Source organism: Orcinus orca, chromosome 19, assembly GCF_937001465.1.
Source record: "Orcinus orca chromosome 19, mOrcOrc1.1, whole genome shotgun sequence".
NCBI classification, from domain to species: domain Eukaryota; kingdom Metazoa; phylum Chordata; class Mammalia; order Artiodactyla; family Delphinidae; genus Orcinus; species Orcinus orca.
This window is the reverse complement of record NC_064577.1, coordinates 6,458,669-6,480,193: the sequence shown is the minus strand read 5'-3', so window position 1 is coordinate 6,480,193 and position 21,525 is coordinate 6,458,669. Positions and strand designations below refer to the sequence as shown.

The window sequence follows — 21,525 nt, the reverse complement described above, 5'->3', positions numbered from 1 at the left end:
GATCAACAAGATCATAAGGCAAGTCCTCATCCTCTCCCAAAACAGCAACAACAATAACAAAGGGTAGGGAAAATACCTACCTGATTTGTTTGGGCAACTGGGCTGACCCATATGCATCGATGGATGATTATTTGCGTAAAGAGATGCCAAATGCTTTAGAGTGTCTTTGTTTTCCACTACAAAAAGAAAAATACAGAAGTTAGCGGAGAAATTGAAAAGATTTGTCTCCAAGTTCAACTTCATGGACACAAAAGTCATATTCCTTTCCTTCTAGTAAATCTTGTACCTCACTGAAGTTTATTGAGGAGTTATTATAATTAAGCACACGGTTCTGTTCACTCCAAGATAATCTGACCAAGAAGATAAGCATCTTCCTTATATTAAAAGGCACTAACGGCGAGTTTAACAAGTTATCACACTAAAATACAAACCTATTTTGGTATGTTTTACTACATTTGGGGGCAACTGTGGCCTAATTACAATATACCTTGTAAGCTGCATTGCAAGCAACACAAATTATCTCCATATACAATGCCTCAGTGAGATCAACAGGCAACTGTTTAACTCACCACAAGGTGCAACCAGTCAGTCAAGGTTTAAAGCAGGAGAGGGCAATTCTGTATTGTTAATGTTTGGTTACATAATATGGATTTCTTGGGGTGGGCACTGTGTCTTATTCCCTTTTGTATTTCCAATGTCCAGAGATATAATAATTGTTCCATAAATGTTTATGGAGTAAAAATTGAGCAGATGTGACAAGATGGCTACATTGAATAAAGCTAGGCCATCATTAGATCTGACCTCCCTGTTCCAAGTAACTGAACTGTTGATGTATGTACAGACTTCTTAGGCTGTTTATTCATGCAGTGTGCTCAAATGCTCACCATTTAAAAATTTTTTAGAAGGGATGTTACCTAATTGAAATTTCCTATTTAAGCTTAAATAGTATATATGTAAAGTGACACTCTACATACCTGTTTGTACTGGCTTGTCATATGGGTATGTGACCAGCACTGAACCACCATCTAAAGCAACAGAAAGACTGAAGTCCTGTTTCTGAATCAAATTTTCAATGATGGCTTTAGTTTCAGGTTGGGAGGCATTATCTAAAAATATAGAAATGTCAAACATAAAATACCAAGTTTTAAAATTTTAGTATGAGTAGCTAAGAAAATATTCCCTACTTGAGCACAGTCAAAAGGCTAACTTACAAAATCTGTAGATAAATACTTTATTACTCCATAAGCCACTACCTCACGCAAGAAAGATACTTCCTAGGAGGTAGGTTATTTTGAGTTTTACACCCTTTAGGATAATGTTGAAAGGTTAATGACTCTAACCAAGTTTAAGAAAATTCTTACTGGAAACAAAAAGGGATGGACATATCCTCTTTTAAAAAATAATAACCTGTCCTTGAAAGAAAATAAGATTTTCAGAAATCAGGGTATTTTCTGAAGCATCGTTTGCAAGAGCAAAAAATTAAAAAGAAACTAAATGTCTATCAGTAGGGAAATTGTTGAATAAACTAGAGTACTACCATATATTAATAGCATAATAAGATGCCATTAATAAGAATGTTAGAGATCTATGAGTATTGAAATAGATAGATGTCAATGATATATCCAATAAAAATGTTGCAGAACAATATGTATAGCTGATGATCCTATTTAAGTAAATAAGAAACAGGCCCCTTCAAATCAATACACACATACATTGTGTGTGTGTATACGTGTGTGTACACTCATATATAAGAGAGTAGAGAGGAAGAATATACATCTCTGTATGACTATGATGAAAACCTCCCCCCCAATATTATTGATTGAATTTCTAAGAAAAAAACTTGAATTACTTTTGCAAATGAAAAACAAGAAGAATTTGAAAAGTTTTCTAGATGTCTCTATTCATTTATATTGTACATCCTAGACAAGAAAGCACCCCTTACTCATCTATAAAATAGGATCAACCAATCTCCTAGCAAAGAGAAATAAAATTATCTACCAAGTACTTTAATGACCTAAATATTGGTCTTACTTGTGAAGTCTGTATCCAGGTCTTTGCCACGAGCATTTGTCTGTCCTATCTTTGAAGTACAGTCTTTCTCTTGTGCTCTCTCTCGCCCATCTGGATTTAGAGAAGGGACAATCACAATTCTAGTCCTGTCGACCAACTAAAACGGAAACAGAAATCAATGAGTTTATTAGCTCTATGTGGAATCAAAAGGTACCCTCCCATGCTTCAAACAGAAAGTCTTTATTGTTTGTTTTAAACACAGATTTAAAAGGCAGAACTGAAAAATAAATAAAATTCTCTCTTGCTCCAAAAAAATCAAAAAAGAAACAAAAAACTGCACAGCTGCTGTTCCCAGAGACCTCCCAATATCTTACAACAGGGTCAGAAACCACTGTCTGTAGGCTAAACCCAGCCTGCTGCTTGCTATTGTAAATAAAGTTTTATTGGCACACAGCCTTGCCCATTCATATGACTTTTTTTGTTCTGCAATGGCAGAGTTGAGTAGTTGCAACACACAGCATCTGACCCACAAAGTCCAAAATATATACTATATGGCCCTTTATAGAAAAAGTTTGCTGACCACTGGCTTAGATGAATCATAACTGACCAATAAATAAAAATAATACAAATACAATAAACACAATAATATTGTATTTATAATAATATTATACTTCCAGATTAAAAACTGGAACATATAATGTGACAAATATCAATGTATGTCTGGAAACAATGAGACAGAAGAGTTGAAATCAGCATATCAAAAAAAAATGAGGTGGGATATTTGTCTTACTCATAATTTCTCCCTCAAATGAGCCATATCCAGAGGTGTTAATACCTACATTTATGGCATGAATTTCTGATATAATTCATCCTACATATTTCTAATAATAAATCAGAATAAGTGATCCCTGGTTTATTTATTCTAGTAAAATTGTCAGTAGCTTGAAAATATATTTGCAATCCTTTAATTCATTTATGCTGGAATCTCTGAGGGAGATTTTTTTCCTATATGCTTGGGCTTAACCATATGTCTCTGGGTATACGTATATTTTCTTGAACTCTCCAGACAATTCCGGCACTTAGCTCAAAACAAATGGCAATCTAAAGTGATCTAAGCCTAATTAGACCAGTGAGGCAAATTCTAATAAACTAGGAGTTTTGAAATGCCTGGTAGGTGTTTTACCTGGGATATATAGTCTCTTATAACCTTAAGATCAGTAGGTAGTAACTCTGGCTAAATGTTAGAATAACCTAAGGAGCTTTTAAAGAAATATTGATGCTTCTGGGGATGGAGCCCAGGCATTTGGTATTTGTAAAAGCTTCCCGGATGTTTTCAATGTATAGCCCGGGTAGAGAACCACTGTCCTAGGTAATCTCCCTTTTAAAAAAGAACAACAACGAAAATCTTTGAAATACTCCTGCAACTCACATGAAGAAGTCAATGGGATCTGCTTTGCTGAAAATGGTAAAATAATTTTTGATCAAGTCTGATTTAAGTTCATCTCACCTAATCCCACATCATGGGATCCTAATCATGACATCAATTCTTTCCAAATTTCTTTCAGGGGAGGCAGTAGGGTAAAACAGAACAGCACAGGCTTTAGAGTGAGACAAGCTTGGGTTTAAATCCCTGCTTTACCACTTAGTAGCTGTGTGACCTCCTGTAAGTTATCAAATATCTCTGCCTCAGTTTTCACATCTATAAAATGAAGCTAACATAATTGCAGGGTTGAGGATTAAATTATGATGTATGTAAAGTACCTAGCACATAGTAGGTATTAAACAAATACTAGTACTTTTTCCCTTTCCTAAATTCTATACAGACAGTGCCAATTAGTGAGTGTTCTAGACAGATGCACACTCTTTCCTTCCTTTCCCTAAGACAACACAGAAACTAGGTTGCTTAATCATACATAACCAGCTTCTGGATCAACGTTCTATTCTATAGTCACGAGCGACTAAAGTAGGCACTGCCATATCACTTTTTCTAAAATCTCTTAGCATCCAAGGTGTCCAATAATTTCATCTTTATTACATGAAAAGAAACCCGATTTCTCTTCTACCTCACTTTTCAATATAGTATCCTAGTTATAAATAATTGGCAATGGAAGTCCCTCTAATTAGAATATACATCACTGTGAGTAAAGATTGGAAGGGTAACATAAAGGAATAGAGGACTGAATGCAAATCTTTATTATTTTTTTCCTCTATGGCTCTTAATACATACAAAGAAATATAATAGAAAGACACTATTAACAATGACTATATACCAAGGTCCATTTTTAAAGAGTAAAGTGTATAATGACCTTAAAAGTACCTCTGTATAAAATCTAACAGGAAGTTAAATTTTTAAAAAATGGTGCCTTGATATCAGTGTATCACTGAGCTTTTTCCTTTTAAAGCATGTCAAAACAGGCTATTTTCTTACTTGGGTAACAGCTGGGTTCTTTTTGTAGTTTAGGCAGAGAAATTCTGCCAGAGCCAAAAGAAGTTCAGTTCCAACTGGAGCATTTCCATGGATACCAGCAACAAAACGAATCTTTGGTTCTTCAGGCTCAGATACATTGGGCTTATTGGAGATTTCAAGGGACCAAATGTGACGATATTCAGCACTCTGTCCCAAACTTTCAAAAACCAGAAACAAAAAGTCAGCAAGTAATCAAGTATTATGTTAATGCTGCCTTACAGATTTTAAAAAAAACAAATGAGAACAAAATTTGAAAAGTCTTAAAAAGTCTTTAAAGAGTAAATCTTTATGTCAGACTACTTTAAGAAAATTAGGTTCCCTTAATCAAAGAAAGTCAAATAGATGTGAGATACTATCAGATTTAGGAAAGATCATGATTTAGTTCAGCATTCCTCCAAATTGTCATTCTCCTATCATCTTCATGATATTTACCCAATCTTCTATAATCTATACTACTCTTTAGTTAATATATGTCTTTTTTTTTTTTTTGGCTGTGCCGCCTAGCATGTGGGATCCTAGTCCCCTGACCAGGGATCGAACCCGCGGCCCCTGCACTGGAAGCATGGAGTCTTCCAGTGAAGTCCCAGGGAAGTCTCTAGTTAACATATGTCTTTTAAGTTAACTCACTTAAATTTTTATTATGGAAATATTTAAATATACACAAATGTAGAGCACCTTACTTTTAAAATCTAAATTAATTTACACAAATAAGACATTTTATACTTTAAATGCAGTACCAAGATTACAGCAAAACTAATTGAAAAGGCCTGCTTTCTTTGATATAAAGGGAGATTTACAAGAGTTAGATAGAAAAAAAATACTGGCATTAAATTGAGGATTAATAGAATAGACAAAGTACCACTATCTCACAATGGTATTTAATGATACTAAGCAACCGTTGGAGGACCACCTAAAACTGCCTTGTGTCCCACCACTGGCAGGTGTTGCATATTTGCTGGGGAACTATTTAACTAAGAAGTGCATGTTTAATTGAAAGGTTAAAAAAAAACAAATGAACTAAGTAAATGGATAGCAAAATAATGTCCAATTTTTTGTTTTAAAATAAGGAAGTCTGTAACGTCTATATGGCACTAACATGGACAGTATTAAAACCTGACCTGGGCAGAAATGTTCAAGAGTCAGTTGCGGAAGAGAGGTAATTGGTATTGCCAAAGTAAATATCAGTCTTTGCAATTACAGACATTATAAACCAGTATTTGAGAAAGTAAATTTACTGGTAAAATTAAAAGAACCAATGAAGGAAAAAAAGTGAAAAAGTGAAAGTCTAGTTAATGTTCATTAGGTTTGTAGTAGAGAACTGTAAGTTCAGGGCAAAAAGTAAAGGCCCTAAAATAGGCAAATAACAGGAATCAACAAATCAAGGAAATAGTTTTGAGACAGTGAAAGTGAAGCAGAGAAGCCTAAGAAGTGAAGGTAAAAGTTGTCTCAGCCATCAGTTTTACATAAGCCGGTACTGCATGTTTTCCCAGAACCCTCAATCACATATGTCCCTAAGGCTTCAGGGAACCATGACTGTGAGTAGAGACTGAAGCACAGAAAATGATAGCCAACCAGGCTTCATTATTTAATTTGAAGAAAAGGTTAAACCTGATCCCTGACAAGTGAGCTCATAGTTCCAAATTTGTCCCTGCCCCCAGCAAAATGAAACAAACTAAATAATATTTAGTCAGAACGTGAATCTGCAACTGAGAAGTAGAAAGGGTTTTGAAATCAAAGTAATCATTAGAAAGAATGATTTTACATTTTCTGGAGGCACAAGCCACACACTGCTAAACTAACAAGTAATTCTGCTCCAATGTTTCTCATAAGAGTTTCCAAGATTCATTGATAGAAAGATCTCCAAGCAAACATCTGTTTCAAAATAAGTGAAATCCAACTCTCTATACATTCAGCTCCCAAATATCTCTAAATAAATTACAAGAACCATTTAATGTGGCTTATGCTAAATGTAACCTCTTTAAAATAAAGAAAGAAGGAAGGGAGGGAGGGAGGGAGGAAAGAAGAAAGAGAGAGGGAAGGAGAAAGGGAGAAAGAAAGAGGAAAAAAAGGTAGCAAGAAGGGTGACACTTACTTGGTAAGATTTGTAATATGTGGGTAGTTCATCACAAGTCCTCTCAGAAACTCTGATAAGTCCTTGTATGAATGGTATCGATAAAGAGCCAGATTTGAGGAGGAGCGTAACATGAAGCCTTCCAAACCATTCTCAGCTGAAAGGTCTTTAATTAAAGTTTCAAACTCTTTAGTAGTGGGATCGCTGGCACCCTCATTGTTGGTGCTGTCCCCCTTGCCTTTCTTTGATTCATTGTTTGAATCTGTTGAAGATCGAACAAGTGTGAAGTTGACCTGAACAGCACCTTCACTGTTTACCGTCACATTCTTGGTAACTGGATTATACCTGTAATAAAGGAGACAGATCAGAGCCACGCTTCTGCAGCTGGAGTACCCAAACCCTGGGAAAACAGAGGTGTGCAGAGGATATGTGAATCCTAGAGATAAATGTGGTGCATCTCCCTAAAGGGTCAAATTGTTAACTTTGTGAGAATTTAAGATTTGTTTTAAACATTAATGAAGACCATCCAAGGGTAGACTATAAAACATAAATGAGTTTTTAAGATTAAATATATGACTTCAAAAGAAAGCTCATGCTTGCAGTGTATACGCCCATATTTCCTGGAATCTGAGTTCATTTGTCTGTCATCAGGGAATATGATGGAAAAAGTTTGAGAAGTACTAACTTAGGACATTCTCTGCCAAACGCATCATTCTTGCCCCATTTTTCAGACACCTTGATGTTTTGGTTTTTCCAATACTATGCCAAAACTGAAAAAAACCAGAATAGACTTCTTTACTCGTTAAAGTTCTAACCCATTCATTTACAGACCACTTGATATTTGAAAACCATTTTTTAAAAAAAGGTAACAATAACTTTAAATGTTTCCATGTATTTACCCTTACTTCAATGAGTGTTCAAACTAACTCTTCAGAAATAAGAGAGCTAGTAGGGGGAGGGGAAAATATTCTGTGGGAACACCTACATGTATCAAATATAAAAAAGAAAACTACAAGAGGATAAAAGTTATAAGTTTCGACTAAAAAGTAAGGTGGCTCCAGTTCTAAGGTATTTGTAAAGGAGGAGGAACATAAGGAATATTAAGTTTTTTCCAAGGGAAAAGGTCATAAGTTAATTTTTTCTTTTCAAGTAAATATATCTTTGTGGTGAGAAAAACTGTAAAAAATATGAAAATGGCTTTTCTCAGAGAATTAGCAGTAAGTAAGAAAATCTCACTTGATGCGAGAAGGCAAAGGTACAATAATAAAAAATAAGTGTCTGTGAAAGAGTTTTAAAAGGGTACAGATGTAAAGTGGTGGTATTTTGGGGACAACATGACTAGAAGTATGCAGAACAGAAGTCTTTTTTTCCCTACTAACAAGTACTTCCCAGAACTGTTACCCATAGTGAAGGAAATCAGTCACTATGGCTTTACATCTGGACAGGGGAAGGTGACCTGAGAGGATGAAGGTAAAAGAGGCTACTGTTCAAAGTGAATAATTTCACAGATTTCTTACATCTGACGGTTCATGTACTCACTGTGCCATCAGAGAAGAGTCAAATGTGTAACCAGCTCTAGACTTCTCAGCGTTAAACTCAAGGTTGCTTAGCCTCTACAGGGCTTTCTGGCAATAATCTTTTAGAATGGAACTATGCTTATTTCTTCTCCAAGCACTCAATTACAAAGCATTCAGTAACTCACCCTCGAGCAGATGCTGTGATTTTATAAGTTCCTGGAACCAACAGACGCCAGTAATCTCCAGTTTTGTAAGTAGTTACTGGGTGATTAATTTCAGCAACACTAATGGTGGCATTTAATATACCTCTGCCATCTGTGGCATCTAGGACGAATCCTTTGACACCCTGATGAACCTGGATAAAGCACAAGCACACCCAGATTTTACTGATAAAGATCATCATCTAATTATTTTGGAAGTTCACATCCAAAATAACAGATTGTTAAATAATGTAAACATGTAGAACAAATAGGAATTCAGGAGCTCAGAGTAAAGCTAAATGTAACCGCCCATTAAACAAAATATTTCAGTTTCTGAAAGGCTAGTTTTTCATAAGTTAGATTTGTCTTTATCTTCCTATCAGCTACAGAAAGACATTTTGAAGACAAGTGGAGGAAATTTGAACATGGATTAGGTATTAGGTAGTATAGGGAGTTACTGTTAATTTTCTTAGGTGAGATAATAGCAATTGGAGAAGTCAGGTAGGAGAATTAACCTTATTTTTAGAAGATGTATTCCGAAATACTTTGGGATAAATATCATAACACCTGCAATTTATACTGAAATAGTTCAACAAAGGTGTGCGTGTGTTTATATATATATAAAATACAAATGCAGCAAAGTATAAAAATTGTTAAACCTAGGTAAAGGAATAGTAGTATTTATTGTTAGTCTTATAATTTTTCCTGATGCTTACAAATTTTCAGAATAAAATGTTCTAAAAAATTAGTATGCAAACTCACAGCCATTATGCCATTCTACTCAGCAAAGTACTGGCACAAAGTATTAGTCAGATTATCCTAATAATTTTAACCACTATTAGCATATTTCTTATAGTCTTTACCTATTGGCCACGATGCACATCCAAACAAAAGGAAATTAATCGTTTCACAGTAAACCAATGGCGAAAAAAAAAAAATTTACCCCATAGCCCATCTTTATCACTTGACAAATTCTTAGGCATGTACCCAATCTATAGTAGCCCTTTATAAAGACAAGGGTAAAAAGTGACCACTAACCATTAAGTGCCAAACATCATCCCTATATTGTTTAATCATTTTTAACTCTTCTTTGCGCATATAAATAAACTCATTTACATCCATGAATTTTCTAGATAAATACACGAAAACATGAATAGGTCAAACTGGAATTCAAATGAGGTGTATTCTAAAATCAATGCATGAAAACCACATGTACACACAAAAATCTTCTTGCTCTTGGGAGAAATTTCATGTCACTCCAGAATCGTCACCTGTTTCAGAAACTGGATTAGAGATCTTCGATTCTGTTCCCAAAATTTGGGCAGATCTTTCTCAAATGGGTATTTCACACAACCAAGTTCAATAGTCACTTCAAAGCAGTTTGTTTGTAAATAGTTCCAGTCCTGCATACCACCTGAAGGATAAAAATTTTAAATTAGTTACTCTGAAGAAGTTCTAACTAGCTCAGATCCCAAATCGTAAGCAACATTCCTAGTAAAAAGCCAAATTCATCTTTTATCAGCATGGCTGAAAACCAATAATGCGTTCATTTGAGAGCTCTCTGATGCTTGTGGTCCAGGTAAAACATCTGTACTTTCATGTTCAGGAAGAATTCAAGTGTAGCTCACACTCTTCTTCTTAGCACATCTAAAGTTCTTTGTAATAGCCAGCAGTAAAATATAACACTTTCATGAGGTTTCAGTACATTATTTTACTCAAAGGTCAAAGTACACCAAATATTAAAAATAGTTGAAACGGTAATTTGAATATTTTAAACTATTTATACAATATTTTTAAAAGAATGATTCTTTCTCAAAATTAAAAAATCAGTAACAAGCAGTACCATCCAGGGGGACAGAAAATCCATCAAGTTATACGGTCTTAATATAAAAAATGTTTACCTGGGACATTGTACCAACTGGCTCCATTTGTTATTCCATGAGGAAAATATTCATTAGGGTACATATTCTTGCAAGGTCTACCTTGAAACATCTGGGAATTTTCCTGGGAAAAAAAAAAAAGAATCTTTACTTGTATTTGTTTGTATCTGCATCAAAAAACATGGGAAGGATAAAGAAAGATAGGAAGAGTGTTTAACAATAGGGTATATGTGGGGGTGGATGGAGTCATGGGAAGCAGTGACTTTCTACCTATTTTTTAAAATCAAAGCTAAACAGTTTATGCTCTGTAAAAAAAAAAAAAGTGAAGACTTCATTTATTACTTGTAATTACAAGTAATATAAAAATCCAACCCAACCCCTCTCAAAAACAAAAACAACACTGTTCATATTCGTACTTTACTTCATGATCTCAAGAAGCTTAAAGTCCAAAAGAGGTAATTCACACACAATGGAAAGTAAGCATCTTTCTCTGACTTCTTGGGGACTAAGGTAGCCCCGCTGTGCTTTGACTGCACTCTGTACAATTATTTTATCCTGTTAAAACTGGTTGCACCTCTTTTCCCCCTAAAGACAATACACTACTCCTTGAAATAGTTTGTGTCTTTGTGCCCTCGGCATCCAGCAGTGTCTACATAGCACGTGTGCAATTGCTTGTTCAATGGAGAGTAAGAAAAACTGCCACAGAGGCACAAATAAACACTACTGGGAGCTAGAGGAGAGAAAGATTATTTCTGACTAGAGTGGCAGGGGAATTTTCCTGAAGAAATTAAGCTTTGAAAGGTGGTCAAAACTTCATTTCTCTCTTTTGTAAATAGAAAAAGAAAAAAAGTACAGAAAAGTGTAAAGAGAAAAGTAATTTCTCACTTTCCCATCACTGAGAATTAACCATTTAACTTTAAAATATACAAAACAACCCCCTTTCGTAAACTTGACATACCAATTACAGGCTTATGATCCCACCAATGTTATCAAATGAAAGCTATTGTTTTAGGTTACTGGAATATTTGTGTACATGCTCTTTTGCTCTCTGGTTTTTCCACTAAACACTTGCACACATCTTCTATGTCTCTATACCCCCATCTCCATTTCTATCAATATCTATCCATTTGATTATAAATTATATAGATGTACTACTGTACTAATTAATATAGTATGTATATTACAAACCTGCATTAAAAAATCATTTTAAAAACAGAACGTCTAATATAGTCTTCCTACATCTTAACGGATCATCTAGTATAAAACCCACTCTAGACACCACAGTTCTAGGCAATTACTGTTAACATTTTGACTTTATTCTCAGAGCAATAAGGAACTTCTGAAGATTTCTGATGGAAGGGTGATATATGATATATTCATGGCTCTAGGAAGTTTATTCCAATAATAATGTGAAAAAATGGACCAAAGCCAGGGAGACTCATCAGAGTACTACTGAAATAATCCAACTGAGAGATAATGAGCATCTGAAAGGTTGTGACAGATAGGTTTTACCATGTGTATTTTACCATCTTCTTTAATTCTCACTACTCTACTTTGATAATCTTTTTTGAAAAAACTAATTAAAAATTTTAAAGCAGTTTGACAACTTAAAGAAGACAGGGGGTGAGGATGTAGGTGTCCAGTCTCAGTCCACATATAAAGAGTCTAAAATATATACCAAGACAGTAAATGATTCTCTTCTTTTTGCTTGGCTATAGTCTCTAATCTTTTTGTAATAACTTTCATTATATGAAACAACTTTTTAAAGAGGCATTTACATAGTGGTGACAGCTAAAGCAACTGGATGCAATTGCCAAGACAGTAAAAATGACTAAGGACAGAATATGGAGGCGGGAAAAAAAGTAAAAGAGAGAGGTTGAGCCACTGAAAGAGAAAAAAGGAAGCAAAGCTCTCTGCTATATAATGTAACAGAGATCAAGGGGAGAAGACAAGAGTGTTAGACTTCAGAGGTCAAGAACATTTTAAAAAAATAGACTTCTGGTAACCTTTGAGGGGGCACTTCCAGGTAAAACAATGTAGGCAGAAGACAGATGACAAGAAACTGAGGCATGAGAGAACACTAATGAAGTGGAGATAAGCAGAGACTATTCACTTTTCTTATTCTTTTCTTTTGACTTCTTTTGAACTAATTTTAGAGTTGCAGAAAAATTGCAAAAATAGTACAGAGAGTTTTATATGCCTTTGATCCAGCTTTCCCTGATGTTAGCATCTTATATAACCATAGCACAATGATCAAAACAAGGAAATTAACACTGGCATGATACTATTAACTAAAAAAACCTATATTTTATTCAAATATCACCAGTCTTCCACTAATGCCTCCTTGAAATTTTCTCTTCACTTATGTCACACTGTATAGCTCCATTTTCTCACTTTCACTTAATTGAATTCATTGAATTTCATTATACTTAAAATATAATAAAAGTTATTGTAGAAAGATTAGAAAATTGAGGCAAACCAAAAGAAAAAAATATAAACCTAGAGATCACCAATCATTTAATAGTTTGGCATATAACTTTTGATGTTTTTTTAGCCTACATACGAACTGAGCATGGATACCCCACCCCTGAGTCTTCTCTAGGTTCTCAAAATCTGCTTTATTGAAATATAATTCACACCCCACACAACTCACGCATCTGAAGTATACAACTCAATGGTCCTTGGTATATTCACTCAGTTGTGTGACCATCGCCACAGTAAATTTTCGGACATTTTCATGACCCCAAAATAAACCTGTACCCATCAGCACTCCCCATTTCCTCCCAACCTCTTCCCTGCCCCTCCCTACATCCCAAGCCCAAGGCAATTACCAGTCTATTTTCTGTCTCTATGGATTTGCCTATTCTGGACATTTCATATAAACGGAATCACACAATATGTAGTCTCTTGTGACGGGCTGCTTTCACCTAGCATGTTTTCAAGGGTCATCTAAGTTGTAGTTTGTCTCAGTACTTTATTTTTTTTTATGACTGGATAGTATTCCATTGCATGGATATATCACATTTTGTTTATCCACTTATCACTTGATGGACATGTGGGTTGTGTCCATTTTGGCTATTATGGATAATGCTGCTATGAACATTTGTGTACAAGTTTTGTGTGGGCTATGTTTTCATTTCTCTTGGACATATACTTAGGAGTGGGATTGTCAGGCCATATGATAATTCTATATTTAACATTTTGAGGAACCGCAATTGTTTTCCAAAGCAGTTGTACCATTTTACATTCCCACCAGCAATGCACAAGGGTTCCAATTTCTCCACATCCTTACCAACCCTTGTTCTTTTTTTTTTTTTTTTTTAAACTATCATCCTAGTGGGTAAAAAGTAGTATCTCGTTGTTTTGATTTGCATTTCCCTTTTTGTGAGCTTGTCGGTCATTTGTATATTTCTTTGGAGAAATGTGTATTCAGATTCTTTGCCCATTTTTCAATTGGATTGTCTTTTTATTATTTAGTTGTAAGAGTTCATTATATATTTTAGATAAAAGATCCTTATCAGATATATGGTATTCTCCTATGCTGTGGGTTGTCTTTTTACTTCCTTGATTATTATCTGTTACATGTTGAATTATGTCTCCTCCAAAAGATATGTTGAAGCCCTAACCCCCAAAACCTCATAATGTGACTGTATTTAATTACAGAGGTAATCAAGTTAAAATGAGGTAATTACAGTGGGCCCTAATCCAATATGACTGGTATCTTTATAAAAAGGGAAAATTTGGACACAGACAACAGGGAGAATACCATGTGAAGATAGAGGACTGGGATAATCCATCTAGAAACCAATCAATGGCAAAGACTGCCAGAAAAACACCAGAAGCTAGGAAGAGGCAAGGAAGGATTCCCTTCCAGGTTTCAAGGGAGCATGGCCCTGCCAACATCTTGATTTTGGACTTCTAGACTCTAGAACTGTGAGACGGAAAATTGTTACCGCAGTTCTAGGAAACTAACACAGTATCCTTTGCAACAAAAATGTATTAAAGTTTGATGATGTCCAGTATGTCTTTTTTCTGTCACTTGTGCTTTTGATGTCACATCCAGGAAACCATTGTCTAACCCAAGGTCACAAAAATTTATTTCTTTATTTTTTCCTAAAAGTCTTACAGTTTACATTTAGGTCTATGATCCATTTTGAGATTATTTTGGGGTATGATATGAGGAAGAGGTCCAAATTTATTCTTTTGTATGTGAATATCCAGTTTTTCATAACCATTTAGTGAAAAGATTTTTCTATCCTCATTGAATTGTTTTGGTGCTCTTATTGAAAAATCACTGACCATAAATGTAAGAGTTTATTTCTGGACTATCAATTCTATTTCTTTGATGTGTATATGTCCATCTTTTTTTTTCTAACATCTTTATTGGAGAGTATAATTGATTGCTCTACAATGGTGTGTTAATTTCTGCTTTATAACAAAATGAATCACTATTACATATACATATATCCCCATATCTCCTCCCTCCCACCCTCCCTATCCCAACCCTCTAGGTGGTCACAAAGCACTGAGCTGATCTCCCTGTGCTATGCAGCTGCTTCCTACTAGCTATCGATTTTACATTTGGTAGCGTATATATGTCAATGCTACCCCCTCACTTCATCCCAGCTTACCCTTCCCCCCTCCCGCATCCTCAAGTCCATTCTCTATGTCTGCATCTTTACTCCTGTCCTGCCCCTAGGTTCTTCAGAACCATTTTTTTTTTTTAAGATTCCACATATTTGTGTTAGCATACAGTATTTGTTTTTCTCTGACTTACTTCACTCTGTATGACAGACTCTAGGTCCATCCACCTCACTACAAATAACTCAATTTCGTTTCTTTTTATGGCTGAGTAATATTCCATTGTATATATGTGCCATGTATATGTCCATCTTTATTCCCGTATCACAGTGTCTTAATTACCACAGTCTTGAAGTAAGTTTGAAATTGGGAGACGTGAGGTCTTTAGCCCTTACAATTTATTCTTCACTTTAGAGATAATTTTCTTTTTCTTCCATTACTTTCCTGAATTCTACCAATTCTCTTTCATTTCTTCCTGTTTCTTTTTCCATTCCTGTTTTAATTTTTTAAATATCTGAGCCTATGTGGTTTTTCATATTCTCAGTGTGTGTTTGGGTATAGTCAATCTGCCTGGAGTGTAAACTTATAGTTTTCTTCTGCTTCTTGATTGTTTTTTGGTAGTGGTAAGGTTTCCTCAGGTGATATATGTGAAATTCCATTTCCTGATTTTTTCTGCGATGGTTCTTCATGGGTTTTTTTACCTCTTGTTCATTTTTTTTTTTGCGGTATGCGGGCCTCTCACTGCTGTGGCCTCTTCCGTTGCGGAGCACAGGCTCTGGACGCGCAGGCTCAGCGGCCATGGCTCATGGGCCCAGCCGCTCTGCGGCATGTGGGATCTTCCCAGACCGGGGCACGAACCCGTGTCCCCTGCATCGGCAGGCGGACTCTCAACCACTGCGCCACCAGGGAAGCCCCCTCTTGTTTATTTTTATTATACTGAGCTGTTTCACATGATTCCTAGTTAATGGTGCCCTTTTTCTGTCAGTCTAGAAGTCAAGGTATTTTAATGTGATTTTTGTTTGTTTGTTTGCTTATTTGCCTCGGTATAAGGGTGGAGCTCTGAGTCCACTGATTTTATGGTTCTCTTCTGTCTTGGACAATGCTACATTTCCCCCCTTTTCTCTTTCCCCTTCACTATCTAATTGTCAAAGGCCACTTCTTCATTTCTTTTTGCTTTTCTTCTCTCCCAGAAGTTGGGAGATTGGAAGATTCTCCTTTAAATCCAGCTTTCCTTTTAAATTGTGCCTATTCCTTTAAGTACACCAGGTCCTTTAATTTGCATGTACTTTGAAACCTCTTCCCTATATTCCAGTGCTTTCATCTGCCCAGTTACTATCTTAGTATTTTCAGATTTAGGTTTCAGATGTAGCGTGTTTTCAATGTTTGGTGGTCCTTCCGAATCACCTTTATGCCTGCTGTTCCTTAAAGCCCCCTCTTTTGTCTTCACCGATTTTCTTGGTCTGCTTTTCCTTACCATGAAGTCTTGTGGCAGGGGAAAGGTGGCTGGGCGCACAACAGATCATGATAGATCACAGTCAAGAGAAAGGAGGCTGGAGTAATGATTGAGGAATTTAATTGTCACCTTCCCATTTACAACAGAAGAAACAAAGACAAAGAGGAGGCAGGGTGCTGTGGGATCAAGAAATGAAGAAGCGTGATCAGCCAAGATGGTGGAGTAGAAAGACCCTGAGCTCACCTCCTCTCACGAGCACACCAAACTCACAACTATTTGCAGAACCACCATCAGTGAAAAAGACCGAAACCTATCAGAAAAGATCTTCTACAACTAAAGACATAAAGAAGGAATCACAACAAGATGGGTTGTGGACCATCTCGGACTCGTGATATAGTCAAGTCCCATACCCATGGGTGGGCGGCCCACAGAGTGGAGAATAATTATATTGCAGAGGTTTTCCCACAGGAGTGAGAGTTCTGAATCCCCATCCCGCTCCCCAGCCCGGGGTCCTGCATAGGGAAGATGAGCCTCTAGAGCATCTGGCTCTAAAGGCCAGTGAGGCTTAATTTCAAGAGTCCCACAGGACTGGGGGAAACAGAAACTTCACTTTTAAAGGGTGCACACAAAATCTCACACACTCTGGGAGCCAGGACGAAAGCAGTAATTTGATAGGAGCCTGGGTCAGACCTACCTGCTGATCTTGGAAAGTGTCTTGGGGAGGCGGAGGGCAGCTGCAGCTCACCCTAGGGACATAGACACTGGTGGCAGCCATTTTGGGGACCTCCTTCTACTGCATGGACACTGGTGCTGGCAGACACCCCTGTGGAATCCTCCCTCTGGCTCATTAATGCCAATACCTGGCCCCGACCCAACAACCAACCTGTAGGTGCCAGTGCTGGGATGCCTCAGGCCAAGTAACTAACCTGGCAGAGACACAGCCCCACCCATCAGCAGACAGGCTGCCAGAAGATCTCCTGAACCCACAGTTGCCTCTGGAAATAGCCCTGCCCACCAGAGGGCCCAGGACCCAGCTCCACTCACCAGTGAGAAGGCACCAGTCCCAGACTCCCCTGGGCCCTGACCCTGCCCTCCAAGAAGCCCACTGTAGCCTATGGACCAGCTTCACCCACCAGGGGGCAGACACCAGACAAGAGAAAACTGCAATCATCAACAGATGAATGGATAAATAAGCTGTGATACACACACACACACACACACACACACACACACACACACACACACACACACAGCGGAGTACTACCCAGCCATAAAAAAGAATGAAATTTTGCCACTTGCAACAACATGGTTGGACTTGGAGGGCATTATGCTAAGTGAAATAAGTCATACAGAGAAAGACAAATACTGTATAATATCACTTATATGTGGAATCTAAGAAACACAACAAATTAGTGAATATACCAAAAAAGAAACAGACTCACAGATATAGAGAACAAACTAGTGATTACCAGTGGGGAGAGGGAAGGGGGGAGGGGCAATGTAGGAGTAGGGGATTAAGAGGTACAAACTATTATGTATAAAATAAGGTACAAGGATATATTGTATAACACAGGGAATATAGCCAATATTTTATAATGACTACAAATGGAGTATAAACCTTAAAATTGTGAACCACTATATTATATACCTGTAACTTATATAATATCATACATCAAAAGTACTTTAAAAGAATTAGGAGGAAAAAAAGAAATGCAGAATATGGGTAAAACACAAATAAACAATAATTGAGAAGACAGAATCAGAATGAACACACATCAGATTATTCACAGTTCCACTTTAGTTCAAGGCAAAGTGATCTACTGAGACTAAGACAAAGCTAGGATTAGAAGGCTCAGGAAGAGGATGAAGGCTCAGAATCACCATAGTGGGAAATGAGCCACGGAGTCACGTAGCAAAATGTGAACTATTGCCAGGTAGAACTGAGGGCTCAGCTGAGGTTAGAGAGCACTATATATACATAGTGTAGTCAATTGCCATGACTGTGTGACTTTTCTGGGATGTAGAAGAGAGATGATTGTAATTACTAAGGGTTGGACATTGGCAAGGCAGGTATGTCAAAAGGGTATAAAAGATCCTAAGGTGTAGGTGAGTGCATCACTGAAAGGTATGTCCATAGGTGTAGGCTGGGTAGAAAGGAAATCAAATCAAAAGGGTCAAAGGTCAAAGAAATATAAAAAGAGGCTAAGGAATGAGAAGTTACAAAGAGGATGAAAAGTGGAACTATAATAATGGACAGAATGTGATGGGGATATGTGTATAATCTGATCACTTAGTTTTTATTTTGATGATTGGAGGGTATCTCATTTTTGTTTTATTATTTCATGTACATCCCTCTAAAACGGCATGCCCAAACAGAAGACAACTACACTTTAAGGTGAAATAATAGATGCACTCCCCTATTAGAAACTCTGAACAATCTCACAAGATGCACTTGCAGAGAATGAGGGAGTGGGAAAAATAGAATGACAGAAAGGTGTGATTACAGAGCACAGAGCTGCAGTAATAATCTTCATTTATCTATGACCAATAAAGTCACAGACTGAGTCAGTAGTAAGACCAAAAACTGAAACTAACAAGCCTAGTTCCCAAGCCTCAACTTTTAACATGCTTTCTAAGAACAACTTTTAAACTAAAATTTCACACATACATACACACACAAATATAACATTTCTGATTATGAAAGTAACGTGTGTTCATTATAGGAAGTTTAGAAAATACAGAAATTTCTACTTGCTCCTTTGCAATGTTACTACTAGGCTCTTAAATACCTTAGACCAGGGGTCCCCAACCCACAGGCTGCGGACTGGTACCAGTCCCTGGTCTGTTAGGAACCGGGCCACACAGCAGGAGGTGAGCGGCCACCAAGTGAGCAAAGCTTCATCTGCCGCTCCCCATCACTCGCATTACTGCCTAAACCACCCCCCACTCCCCACCCCTGTCCGTGGAAAAACTGTCTTCCCCGAAACTGGTCCCTGGTGCCACAAAGGTTGGAGACCACTTCCTTAGACTATAGGTTGGCAATTTTTTTCTGTAAAGGGTCAGATAGTAAAAACTTTTGGCTTTACAGGCTCTAAAGTGTCTGTTGCAATGACTCAACCCTGCCCTCTGCATCTATTGAGATGATTACAGCGTTTTTCTTCTTTAGTCTGTTAATATGGTGAATTACACTGACTATTTTCAAATGTTAAACAAGGAAGCAGCAATGGACAGTATTTTAAAGAATGGATGTGCTGTATGTCAATAAAACTGTATTTACAAGAACAGGTGGTAGGCTGGATTTAGTCCCAGAGCTGTAACTTGTCAACCCCACCTTAGACTACTTTACAAGGTTTATATTTAAGTACTTCTCAAATGAAATAAACTAGCAGTTTGTTTAATTTATTATGTTCCAGGTACTGTGCTAAAAGCTGTAGATGAAAAGACATTACCTGAACTTCATGGCTAATGGGGAAACACATGCAGTATGTTTAAAAGTGAGGTGGGAAACAGAGGAGAAAAAGAGGTAAGGTTGTCTGAAAGGAATCATGGAAGGCTTAACAGAGAAGAAAGCACTTGACCTGAGTCTTGTAGGACTTCGTTTTAACGCACTTTTTTAAATGAAAAATGAATTTTTATAGCATTTTATGTTTAAGCACAAGCCTACCTTGGAATAAGAAAGTGCTATTTGTTGAAATACAGCATCATCTGGTGATTTACTATATGTGGCAAGCCCTTGTTCATCATCATCAAAAGGGTAGTTAACCACCAAAGAACCTATGAGGGAAATGAGCAAAATGTATTGTGTTATTTCTTTCAAGATGGAGCATTAACATAAAGTAAGCTTTTCACACTACTGCCAGAGACAGGAAACCAATACAAATTTCCAAGGTTAATTTCCTCAATAGAAATGAAAAAGTTGCTAATTTCCTCAACAGAAAATCAAAGTGGATAAATAAAATATTAAATAGCTATGCATGACACTTAAAGACTGCCTTAACTGGAAAGGTCTTGGGAGTTTGCCTGAACTTACAGGCATACTTTACATGTCAGAACTGAAACCAGAAGTATACAGCCTTAATTTAAACAACTTTACTTTTATAATATTTAGGATCAGAAAAATTGAGCAAAATTTGGTACTTTTTCACTAAAATTCAGACATTTATAAGGTCATGTCACAGAATTTTAAACTAAGAAAGGACTCTTGAAGTCCGATTAACCCACCCTCTTCATTTTGCAGATGTGGAGTCTAAAATGGAGAGGCTAAACAACAAATGTATGGATAGTAGAGCCAGTCCTGACCTTCATTCAGAAAAAAATGCTAAAAATTTCTCTTATGCTCATATTATAAATTAGTCAACTGGAGTTATATCATATGATTTTTCATGACCTAAAATACAGAGAGTGATGTTTTAAAACATATATAAAGGATATCAACTCCCTTCATGCTCCCCCTAGGACATAAAGCAATTAGGGTGCTTCTCAGGCAGGAGCCCTGAGCCCACCTCCCCCACCATAGGATCAAATCCCTTATTTTCCTATTAGTCACATCATTTTCATTTGTCCATGTGCCCATTTATTCTGCCTTGATTAGGCCATTCATCTTTGCCTTTTTTGTCATGCCACTTCCTGGGCATGGAAGTGAAGGAACAAATTCAACTTGAATCCAGATGAAGTAATCCTGTGATAACAAATACCAGCAAACATTCATATATTTAAAAAAAATTTTCTTTAAGAAACAAGTATGAAGAACTATGCTCATTTTATTCCCCAAAATAGTTCTAACAAGATAAGTGTACTTCAACACCTGTTCTTAGACAAATTACTCCAAAAAAATTTAATTTTACCCTGGATCTATGACTCATGCCTAAAAGTTACAACAGAAAAAAGTCAACTTCTACTTAATATTGTCTTTCAAATGGCTAATTTTATAAGGGAAAAAAAAGTCATAAAAGACTTACAATACTCCTACAAAAGTTTATTTAAAAAATAAATAGTATTGGGACTTCCCTGGTGACGCAGTGGTTGGGAATCCACCTGCCAATGCAGGGGACACGGGTTCAAGGCCTGGTCTGGGACCGCGGAGCAACTGGGCCCGTGCGCCACAACTGCTGAGCCTGCGCTCTGGAGCCCGCGCACCTAGAGCCCGGCTCAGCAACATGAGAGGCCACCGCAATGAGAGCGCCACGCACCACAACAAGGGCTTGCCCCCACTCCCCGCAACTAGAGAGGGCCCGCGCGCAGCAATGAAGACCCAACGCAGCCAAGAATGAATGAATGAATGAATAAATAAATAAATAAAAATTAGTATCAACACAAAGAGCATTAGCTATTTTAAAAAAGATAAAT

At 36.9% G+C, this 21,525-nt stretch overlaps 1 protein-coding gene across 2 annotated transcripts in view; it reads right to left on the bottom strand.

Moving 5' to 3' along the window:
• The window catches only part of CPD (carboxypeptidase D), a 67,326-nt gene that overhangs the window by 11,059 nt on the left and 34,742 nt on the right, over nt 1-21,525 (bottom strand). For both annotated transcript variants that reach the window (XM_033423309.2, XM_004267092.4), the window contains exons 8-16: nt 19,844-19,953; nt 10,167-10,269; nt 9,537-9,679; nt 8,251-8,420; nt 6,570-6,893; nt 4,439-4,634; nt 2,032-2,167; nt 975-1,106; nt 81-176 (exon numbers count right to left, since the gene is read on the bottom strand). In XM_033423309.2, the coding sequence (XP_033279200.1) occupies nt 81-176; nt 975-1,106; nt 2,032-2,167; nt 4,439-4,634; nt 6,570-6,893; nt 8,251-8,420; nt 9,537-9,679; nt 10,167-10,269; nt 19,844-19,953 (1,410 nt within the window). The remainder of the gene's footprint in view (nt 1-80; nt 177-974; nt 1,107-2,031; nt 2,168-4,438; nt 4,635-6,569; nt 6,894-8,250; nt 8,421-9,536; nt 9,680-10,166; nt 10,270-19,843; nt 19,954-21,525) is intronic.